Raw genomic sequence first — 11925 nt, 5'->3', positions numbered from 1 at the left:
GAACGTTTGCAATGACGAATATTCTTGCCATTTTCGACCTTTCGTAATGAGAACTTTATTATATTGTCGGATTAACAAACCTTACAAATTGGGCCCATCACTACAATATTCGTAATAACGAATCCTCTGTCATTTCCGAATAAACGGACATTAAAGCATATTAGAATCTGTGTATTTCGAAATAAAGAGCCCTTGGAACAACGAACCCTATTACATCTCAGGTTAACGTATCATGAAAACGGAAGTTCCCCTCAGAAACTGTTAGTTTTGTTTTCGTATAAGCAATCCGCATTTCTTTATAACGGAGCACATTTCTTTTGTTTTTTCTTGTTAGTGGCGCTCGGAAAAGACTTCATTAAAACGAAAATTTCGCAATTACCGTGTTCGCTATAAGCGGATTTTGTATAACATAGACTTTCATGGCTAAAATTTTGGCGCCGGAAGTTTTACTTCGTTATAACGAAATTTAGTTATAACCGTGTTCGTTGGAACGGGATAGCACTGTATATTATGCTCTATTTAGAGTGCCTGGAGATATTTTCAAGAAACTTACTAGTAGTCTGTTTCTTCCTTTGCATGTATTTCCAGGAAAAACTCTCTAAAGAAAGTTTTAGAGCATTTGGTCCAGTACAATTGCTGAAACATAACGTTTTTCTATGTATCTTGGATATGGCAGTGAAATTACAATATTTTTTCTATACAGCCCAAAGTACTTCAGAATGACTCAATGTATGTATGCTTTACAATGCCTAAATGTATTTTCACAAAACTATAAGTGTGTATTTATCATACCAGGTGTAGAATTTCAAGAGAAAGCTTTAGGGCCATCAGGTCAAACATTCAGTAAAAAAGGCTGAAATGTTTTTTCTCTGTATCTTGGAAACGAGGTTGGAGGTCAAAGGTTTATAGGTTAAAGTGGTTAAAGTAGTTACCGTGCTAAGATTACTAGTACACCTCGAACTGGTGCATTTACAGTATTTTCCCCATACAGCTCGATGAACCTTAGAATGACGCATTGTAGACGCTCAGCTCTACAATGTCTTATGGTATCTTAACAAAACTTTTAGTATGTACGTTTGTATGTATGTATGCATTTCAAGGTCAATGTTCTGTAAAGAAAGTAAAGGCCACTGGGTTAAAGGTCAGTGAAAAGGCTAAAACTCATATATTTTCTCAATATCTTGAAAATGGGTACATTTACATGTTTTACATAGTAATATATCTCTTGGGAAGTTTTGGGTCATGATTCCATTGGTCAAGGGTCAAAAGTCATGTTTAAGTGGTAAAATTACACTACTGTCTGGTGATATTACGTTTTCTCAATACAGCTCAAAGTACCTTCATAGAACTGACTCTGTATACGTTGTACAATGCCTAAAGGCATTTTCATGAAACTAAGTGTTCGCATTAGGGTCCATGCTCTAATGATACTGTTTTGTGAAACATGTGAGAAAATGTGAACTTTGATATTCTATAACTTTCATATTGTAGGTACACGTTTCATGAAAACATAATGTCATTATGGCATCTTGAGGATAACTTGAACATGGTTTTGAAAGTGCACTTAAAAAGTAAATTGATTATTATTTCCACCTTCTGTGTTACTGGCTGCTGTCTTGTGCTTTCTGTGGAGGTGGTTTCCCAGCTTACTTAGATTTCTAGCAAAGCAGAGGGGGCAATCTTTCCCTGGTGCCCTCTTAGTGGTGGTGCTGCTTCTCTGGAAAGCTCTACAAATAACAAAATGAGAGAAATGACAAAAACATCAACTATGAACCTTTCACTTACACACATTTCAATGCAAACTTTGAACTTTGAGTCAGAAAGAAAAATACAATGCATCCCCAGCAGACTGCCAAATCATTTTTTTAACAACAAAAATACAATTAATGTGCTGGCGATAGCTGTTACTTTCTTTCTTTCTTTCTTTCTTTTTTTTTTTTGGGGGGGGGGGAGGAAGGGTTCCTTTTCCCTTCTTGATGGAAGCACATTAATCTCTACTGCTTAGTGATGTAATTTTTGATAGATTTTATATCGTGATTCGATAATATTTGCCTTTTTGTTAAGATGCAAACTTCCAGTCTCCAGATTTATAGTACTATTAAAAATCTGAAATGTTTCAGTAGTCCATATTTCATGACTATCAGTCTACTCTATCATATACTATTAGACTATACAAATCCAGCTGATGAGATTCACGTATACTGTATAACACGTATGAATAAGCAGTTGTGCAACAACAACAAAAAATCATGCCTGTATTTATAGAACGATAAAATATTTAATGAAATACCTTTCTCGCGATAGATATATATATTTCCATCGCTCCTCCCCGTACAATTTATGTTCTCGTTCCAAGTGTTTGCTCATATCCCACGTTTTCTTGCAACACAGTACACAGGGTCGCTCCATCCGATTCGATCTTCCTAAAATCATGGAAAACACAAGATGATAATTTAACTTTTGCATTTGATTGACAAAGTGCCCTACATCGACGTAAATAAGTCAATGTAGGGCAATTTGTCAATCAGTTGCAATGAAAACATCTCGACGGAAGACTTTCATGAATTTGAATAATAAAGCAGTACTCGCTGCATGTTATAAGGATTAGAACCAACACTTGCTTTCGGGCGAAAGCTCGGTGGTCTAGTGGAGATGACGCCTGTCCGGTGATCAGGAGGTCGTAGGTTCGAATCCTGCTCGAGTATACGCCCATGATTTTTTAACATGGCTACGACGAAACACTAATCAATTCAGTGCTTATTTACATCGATGTAGGACAATTTGTCAAACAGTTGCAATGAAAACATCTCGACGAAAGAATTTCATGAATTTGAATCAAACTTTTGTCTACCAATCAGCAAAATACAGCTAACATGGACATTTTGTTTTGCTTGAACATGGAAAACAACAAATTCTTCTTTCTTTGCCAGTAAATGACATTAATAAACTAAGTAATGCCTTACCAAATTATTTGTTGCTTTCTCTTTTTTTTTCATTACGTTTTGTTTAAAATTACAGTGTATTAATTTCTTCTTTTTTTTTTTTGCATTTCTAAAGTATCTTGAAGAAGACGAGTTTTACATCACTGCATGTTCTGCACCCTCTCTTCATAAATGCAATTTCATCGTTCTTCAATATATTTCATCTTTTTTTCTCTCATTCTCTCTCATCCTCCCCCTCTTCCTTGGCCTTTTGCTTGTTTTAAGAGACCTTGTTGCATCCATTTCATGATGATGACACTAATACGTCATCTATGAACACTTCGCCAATAGAGAAAACACATCTCCTTTAACTATCAGACTTTGTTTCACATGAATTATGAAAAAAGTCTATGCCCCATTGTGAAACTGCTTGTCACTGCTCGTGCAAAAAACATTCATCTTCACTTTATTATCATACAACAAGAGTATAGGGTCCAGGCAGGAATCATCTGCAGGGGTAGGGATGCAGTAATATTAAATAAATACCCACTTGTTCCCATGAGATTTTTGTAGGGCACAGATAATGATGGTGAACTCGGTATATTAGTCATCAACCCTACAGCAAATGGAAACGTGTAAACTCTATTGTGTGTAGATACAATGTACTATCACAAGTAGGTCTATCTAGCACAACTTATAAGAATGATTTATTCTAAGTTTTGTAAGAGACACCGTTGAGGTCTTGAAATACCGTTAATGTGTACCATAGGGACATTCAGTCAAACTTATTCTTAAGCAGAAAGTCACACTTCAAACCTGCAAAAACGCATAAAGATACACAAATTTTACATATCCCATTTACCTTCTGATTTTGAGGAATTTGGGTGTTCGTCTTCCTTTCGTGGTCCTCGGACTTCTTCCCTATCATTCTCAGCGGTGTCATCTAGATTGGTTTGGGGAAAAAAGCACAGTCCAAATGCATACCAATGACTACATATGAATATCAACATTACAACGGGGCTGGATATCCACTCATATTTAGGTACAAAGAGTTTATTCCAGAGTCAATAGCCTGCTACGATTTGACACACTTTCTGGATTATTCATTTATTCCAACAATATCTCACCTTCATACATCTTTGCTTCTTTTTTATTGAAAATCCAAGAAGCTTATACTCACATGGCATTGTTTCCAAATAAGGTAAGTCTATTTCGTTCATTTTTTTTTTTTTAAACTTGAAATCAAGACTAAAATAAATGTAAGAACTTCTACAAAGTTGGGGAAATAGGTTTTTAGACAGGATATGTTTACTAGGTGATGTAGGCCTGCCTAGTCACTTTTTCATAAAGCTGCACAAAAAACAAACAAAACACAAAACAAAACGAAACAAAGAACATGAATTACACTCTCATACATACATTCCTTATATCTGTTTTGTCACAATAATTTACCAGAATCTTCGGAAAGATCTTCATCTCCTTTTTTTGGACGAGCCTCCTCGTCTGAGTCACCTAGATGATTTACTTGAGAGAGAGAGAGAAAAGAAAGTCCTATAAAAAAAAATGCATAGCAATAAGTACATAAGCATAGCAATCTTAAAATGCGTTAGATCTCAACTCATGTGCATGTGTCAAGAGTATATTCTAGAGTCATCAGCATGATTTCTTATAAATCAATCCTATTTGATTGTGATTCTACCCTGGGTTATCCAATCTCAGTTTCAGTCCAACCACTCCACATCCCCACCCCCCCTTCACCTCTTCTACTTCAGTGGACACCAGTAATAAATCACAAAACTCGGTGAACCTGTTTCCCCCAGAGTAGAGTAGATGTCAGGATAGTGACAAAGCACTCATTAATAAGATCCAGTGACAGTGTTCACCAAAATGATAAAAAAGGAAAGTTTAAATGCATACAATGACTGCAAATGAACATAAGCATTACAATGGGGTTTGGATATCCACTCGTGTTTATGTACAAGAGTTTATTCTAGAGTCAATAGCCTGCTAGGATTTGACCCATATCTTCAGGATTAATCATTTATTCCAATAATATCTCACTTTAAGTGACATTTTTGCTTCTTTTTTATTGAAAATCCAAGCTTATACTCACATGGCATTGTTTCCAAATAAGGTAAGTCTATTTCGTTCATTTTTTTAAAACTTGAAATCAAGACTAAATTGTCAGAACTTCTACAAAGTGGGGGAAATAGGTTTTTAGACAGGATACGCTTACTGGGTGATGTTGGCCTGCCTAGTGACTTTTTCACAAAGCTGCACCAAAAAACAAACAAACAAACACACACACACACACACACACACACACACAACAGCACAAAACAACGGAACATGGATTACACTCCTTATATCTGTTTTGTCACAATAATTTACCAGAATCTTCAAAAAGATCTTCATCTCCTTTTTTTGGACGAGCCTCCTCGTCTGAGTCATCTAAATGATTTACTTGAGAGAAAAAAAAAGTCATAGTAAAAAAAAATGCATAGCAATAAGTACATAAGCATAGCAATCTTAAAATGCGTTAGATCTCAACTCATATGGATGTGTCAAGAGTATATTCTAGAGTCATCAGCATGATTTCTTATAAATCAATCCTATTTGATTGTGATTCTACCCTGGGTTATCCAATCTCAGTTTCAGTCCAACCACTCCACATCCCCCCCCCCCTTCACCTCTTCTACTTCAGTGGACACCAGTAATAAATCACCAAACTCGGTGAACCTGTTTCCCCCAGAGTAGAGTAGCTGTCAGGATAGTGACAAAGCACTCATTAATAAGATCCAGTGACAGTGTTCACCAAAATGATAAAAAAGGAAAGTTTAAATGTAGATAATAAGCATTTATGATCTGGATATCCACTCGTGTTTATGTACAAGAGTTTATTCTAGAGTCAATAGCCTGCTAGGATTTGACCCATATCTTCAGGATTAATCATTTATTCCAATAATATCCCACCTTTAAACATCTTTGCTTCTTTTTTATTGAAAATCCAAGCTTAAACTCACATGGCATTTTTGCCAAATTAGGTAAGTCTATTTCTTTCATTTTTTTAACTTGAAATAAAAACTAAAATGTCACAACTTCTACAAAGTGGGGGAAATAGGATTTTAGACAAGATATGCTTACTTGGTGATGTAGGCCTACCTAGTGACTTTTTCACAAAGCTGAACCCCAAAAATAAAACAATTACAACTTTTATACATTCCTTAAATCTGTTTTGTCACTATAATTTACCAGAATCTTCGAAAAGATCTTCATCTCCGTGTTTTGAAAGAGCCTCCTCGTCTGAGTCATCTAGATGATTTACTTGAGAGAAAAAAAAAGGTCATAGCAAAAAATACATAGCAATAAGTACATAAGCATAGCAATCTTAAATGTGTTCAATATCAACACATGTGCATGTGTTCAGAGTACATCCTAGAGTATTCAGCATGATTTCTTGTAAATCAATCCTATTTGATTGTGATTATACCCTGGGTTAAAGGGAAGATAAACCCCAAGAGCAATGTGGATTGAGTGAAAGCAGCAGCATTAGTAGAACACGTCAGTGAAAGTTTGAACAAAATCGGACAATCGATGCAAAAGTTATGAATTTTTACAGTTTTGGTGTTGGAACCGCTGGATGAGGAGACTACTAGAGGTTATGACGTATGAGTGGACAACAATACCAAGAAAATATAAAGAAAATACTACAAAAATCAATTTTTCATGAAAATTACAAATTCCATCAACTTGATATTTACATATGTTAAGGGTAGCAATTATTCCCCCTGCTTTCTGAAAGCGGTTGGTCCATTGCTCTTTCATAATTCTAGAAAAGTGAATTTTTGTTGAATGATATGATATATGTCTTCATAAAAAGCAATGCTATAAATATTTTTGTATGAACCACATGTATATCAGAATGGACTGATGAATTTGCATTCTTTTCAACAAGTTCAACCAATTTAACAAAAGACTTTCATACAGCGCTTACGTGTAGAAATTGCCATCTCCTGCTTGGCTGTTTTCACTTGCTCTTCTGAAAGATCATTTCATTTTGTGTAAAGTCGGTGGTTCTCAAGGTCATTACAAACTAGTGCTAATTGTGAAATGGCTATTTTTTTTGACGACTTTTATCCATAAAATTATGTCTGCGTTTTTCTGATACGCAAACGTTCGATATATTTATTGCTTCTAAGTTGTCGGGTATACTTAATCGATACAAGCATACAACATTGCTTCCTGAGACACTCGCACACACACTCACATACACACCATTGGTTCTTGTGTAAAGTTTAATTATACAGTGGGTTCAAATTTGACCAAAATCACGAACTTAACTTTAAAATCAATTATGGATTTAACGAGATTAATTCATGCTTTCATATTCAAATCACCAACTAAATTGTACACTATTCTGCTATTGCTCATACATGTATCAATCATGTCAATGTCAGTGTTATCCGATACATGTATATAGTTTTAGAACTATTAAGGATCAAAAGCGGGAAATGTATTTTGTAACACCTAGTACGTGTAGGGCATATACATATAAATAATGCTACTTTGCACTTTGTACAAACACATTCAAATTGGCAACCGTAAACATTGCCGGTGCAATGAGAAAAACAAAGCAAAAAAAAAAAACAACAACAACAACAACAACAACAAACAAATTTTTGAAAGTGCACTTAAAAGTACATTGATTATTGTTTCCACCTTCTGTGTTACTGGCTGCTGTCTTGTGCTTTCTGTGGAGGTGGTCTCCCAGCTTACTTAGATTTCTAGCAAAGCAGAGGGGGCAATCTTTCCCTGGTGCCCTCTTAGTGGTGCTGCTTCTCTGGATAGCTCTACAAATAACAAAATGAGAGAAATGACAAAACATCAATTATAAAGTTTTCACTTACATACATTTCATTGCAAACTTCAGGAGTCAGAAAGAAAAATGCAATGCAACCATAGCAGACTACCAAATCAACTTTTTTTTTAAACAACAAAAATACAATCAATTTTTAGTTAGTTGGCGATAGCTGTTACTTACTTTTTTTTGGGGGGGGGGCGGAAGGAGGGGTGTTGTTTCCCTTCTTGATGGAAGCACATATTCTCAACTGGTTCAGTGATGCATGTGATTTTTGATAGATTTTATATCATGAGTCAATGATATTTGCTTTTTTGTTCAGATGCAAACTTCCAATCTCTAAATGTATAGTACTAATCTGACATATTCCAGTAGTCCATATTTCATGACTATGATATTATGTGTCTTCTCTATTACATCTTATTGGACTATACAAATTCAGCTGATGAGATTCACGTATACTGTATAACACGTATGAATAAGCAATTGCGCAAAAAAAAAAAAAAAAATCATACTTGTAGAAAAGAACGATAAAATATTTCCTTAAATACCTTTCTCGGGACAGATATATATATTTCAATCGCTCCTCCCCGCACAATTTATGTTCTCGTTCCAAGTGTTTGCTCATATCCCGTGTTTTCTTGCAACACAGTACACAGGCTCGCTCCATCCGATTCGATCTTCCTAAAATCAGGGAAACCACAAGATGATAATCTAACTTTTGTCTATACCAATTAGCAAAATACAGTAAACATGGACATTGTTTTGCTCAAGCATAGTAGACACTGAACATCAACATCTCGTTTTTCTTTGCCCATAAATGATATTAACAAGCTAAGTAATGTCTCATCGAGTTATTGTTTGCGTTCTCAGTCTTTTTTTTTCATTACGATTTGTGTAAAATTGTAATGTATTAATTGATATGTTGTCGGTTTTTTTTTTTTGGCATTTCTAAAGTACCTAGAGGAAGACAAGTCTTAGATCACTGCATGTTCTGCATCCTCTCTTCAAAAAACGCTAAACTTTATCTTTCTTGAATATATCTCATATTTTTTCCTTCTCTCTCATCGTCTCCCTCTACCTTTCCCTTTTTGCTTGTTTTAAGAGACCTTGTTTCATCCATTCCATGATGACACTGTTACGTCATCTATGAACATTTCTCCAATAGAGAAAATATACCTCCTTTAACTATCAGGCTTCACATTAGTGTTTCACATGCATTATGAAAAAGTCTATGCCCCAGTGTGAAACTGCTTGTCACTACTTGTGCAGAGAACATTCAGCTTATTATCATACAACAAGGGTATAGGTTCCAGGCAGGAATCATCTGCAGGGGTAGAAATGCATTAATATTAAATAAATATTCTGATGAGATTCTTTGTAGGGCACAGATAATGATGGTGAACACAGTATATTAGTCATCAACCCTGCACCAAATTGAAACAGGTAAAGTCTATTGTGTGTGGATACAATGTACTATCACAAGTAGGCCTACAACTTAAAAAAATAATTCATTCCATAAGTATTTGTGCGATCTCAAAGAGACACCGTTAAGGTCTTGACATACCGTTAATGGGTACCATAGGGAAATTCAATCAAGCTTATTAAGCAGAAAGTCACACTTCAAACCTGCAAAAATGCATAAAGATACATACATTTTTTTCATATCCATTTACCTTCTGGATTTGAGGAATTGGGGTGTTCGTCTTCCTTTCGTGGTCCTCGGACTTCTTCCTCATCATTCTCGGCGGTGTCGTCTAAATAGATTGGTTTGGGGAAAACTCCACAGTCAAAACGCACAGCAATGACTACAAATGAATATCAACATTACAATGACCTGGATATCCACTCATGTCTATGTACCGAGAGTTTATGTAGCAGGAGTTTATTCTAGAGTCAATAGCCTGCTAAGATTTGACACACATGCATCTTCAGGATTAATCATTTATTCCAACAATATCTCACCTTCAAACATCTTTGCTTCTTATTTATTGAAAACCCTTATACTCACATGGCATTTGTTGCCAAATTAGGTAAATCTATTTCTTTCATTCTTTAAAACTGAAATCAAGACCAAAATGTAAGAACTTCTTCAAAGTGGGGGAAATAGGTTTTTAGACAGGATATGCTTATTTGGTGATGTAGGCCTACCTAGTGACTTTTTCACAAAGCTTTACCAAAAAACAAAAACAAAAACAAAAACAAAACAAAGGAACATGGATTACACCTTATATACATTCTTTATATCTGCTTTGTTACAATAATTTACCAGAATCTTCATTTCCGCTTTTTGGATGAGCCTCCTCGTCTGAGTCATCTAGGTGATTTACTAGTACTTCAGAGAAAAAAAAGTGCATAGCAATAAGTACATAAGCATATAACAATCTTAACCCTAACTAGGCCGGGGGGGGGGGGGGGGGGGCCTCCGAGGCCCCCCCCCCCCCTCGACGTTCCGCGCGATGTATCACAATCGCAAAAAGCTATTGCCGCGACGTTTCATGACTTTTTTCTTTCAAGTCTCCCGCATCTTTTGACACCAAATTTGTGACGCCCGGGCACACGGTTTCGAAGTTACGCATAAATATGTACATGTATGTCAGACCAAAAATTGCTCAAAAACGTGAATTCGTGTACAATTTCAATGCAAACTGTGCTTACAGGCAAATTTCATAAAAGCATGATTATTTTGGTGTTTTATGGATCAAAGTCAATGAATAACATATTTTCTTGTTCGGAGCGATGTCGCAGACAAATTTCATCGAAAAAACAATGAAAAACATAAAGTCGAAAAAACAAAGAAATACATAAGAAATTCAAAAAACAATGAAATACTTTTTTCTGATATCACAATTTTTTTAATTACATTTGCTAAGGACACTAAAAAGAATATTTACACAAAAAATGTGCCTGTTTTGAGCTTTATTTTGTGATTTATACCAAATAGTCTGATTTCATGCATCATTATGAATAAATTAGCATAATTTAGCATAAATGTAATTTTCTTAAAATTTGACTTCAAGGTATTTTAGATTACATCATAGGCAACGTGTGTGCCAATTTTCGTCGCGATCGCGCGGTCGACGGCCGAGATCTGGAGGGGGGGCCTGGGAGCCCCCCCCCCCCCCCCCCCCGGCTCTATCAACTACCTAAATAGCCCGGCCTAGTTAGGGTTAAAATGTGTTAGATATCAACTCCTGTGCATGCGTCAAGAGTATATTCTAGAGTCATCAGCATTATTTCTCATAAATCAATCCTATTTGATTGTTATTCTACCCTGGGTTCATGGGTTCAATACCATTCCACGTCCAAACTGAGTTTCAGTTCAACCACTCCCCACCCCCTCCACCTCTTCTACTTCAGTTGACACCAGTAATAATTCACCAAACTTGGTGAACCTGTTTTCCCAGGGAAGAGCAGCTGTCAGCATAGTGACAAAACACTCCTAAGATCCAGTGACAGCGTTCACCAAAATAATCTTAAAAAAGTAAAGTTTAAATGCATACAATGACTACAAAATATAATTTTAATGAACATCCGCAATACAATGATCCGTTTATTCACTCATGTTTATGTACCAAGTGGATACACATCAAGATGATTTATTTGAGAGAAAAAGGCAAAGGCTGAATGCATAGCAATAACTTCTGTATTCAAGAATAGTAATCTTAACATGATTTGTGGAAAATGAGCAAACAAAATGGGATTCCATCGGGATTCGAACCCTAGACCTCCGGATGGCTGGCTCGGTGCTCTACCGACTGAGCTATAGACCCCGTTTACAGTGCGAGGCTCGGCCGCGGCCGAGCCGCGTCCGAGGCCGGCCTTTTCTCAGTGTAAACACAAACTGGGCCAAATGTGCGGCCAATTTTAGTCTGGCTTCCAAACCCTCTGCCTGTACCATTTCGCTATTCAGGATATTAACCCCTCAACGTCGAATACAAAGGATTTTTTTCCTTCGGCAAAGGCCTTTGCCCGAACGGCGACTTCGTCGCCACGGAATTCAGTTGGCAAAGGGTCTGAAAACCAGACAATACCAAATTGCGTTTGTTTACAAGCAGAGCGCCACTATAATACGACAACATATTGAAAGGTTTGAATCAAAAGCGCGGACGAGCCCGGTAGTGTAAACCGACAAAATTTCGGGGC

General features: G+C 36.3%; 1 protein-coding gene and 1 long non-coding RNA gene across 2 annotated transcripts in view; both read right to left on the bottom strand.

Annotated features, from left to right (window-relative positions):
* Window positions 1-3813: 3813 nt before the first annotated feature.
* On the bottom strand, window positions 3814-5385 carry LOC139724762 (uncharacterized). The gene is made up of 3 exons (XR_011710484.1): window positions 5313-5385; window positions 4374-4445; window positions 3814-3864 (listed from the first exon to the last, which is right to left on the bottom strand). It is a non-coding gene; the product is annotated as an uncharacterized lncRNA (long non-coding RNA).
* A 2359-nt stretch (window positions 5386-7744) lies between these two features.
* Window positions 7745-11925, bottom strand: part of LOC139724770 (uncharacterized) — a 94222-nt gene continuing 90041 nt past the window's right edge. The window contains exons 7-8 of the mRNA XM_071635888.1: window positions 9456-9536; window positions 7745-7771 (exon numbers count right to left, since the gene is read on the bottom strand). Of these exons, the coding sequence (XP_071491989.1) occupies window positions 7745-7771; window positions 9456-9536 (108 nt within the window). The remainder of the gene's footprint in view (window positions 7772-9455; window positions 9537-11925) is intronic.

Source organism: Diadema antillarum, unplaced genomic scaffold, assembly GCF_040938485.1.
Source record: "Diadema antillarum isolate AM-2024a unplaced genomic scaffold, OU_Dant_1.0 scf00000227, whole genome shotgun sequence".
Classification (NCBI taxonomy): domain Eukaryota; kingdom Metazoa; phylum Echinodermata; class Echinoidea; order Diadematoida; family Diadematidae; genus Diadema; species Diadema antillarum.
Note: the sequence above shows the minus strand (reverse complement) of the source record. Positions and strands in the feature narration are given on the sequence as shown.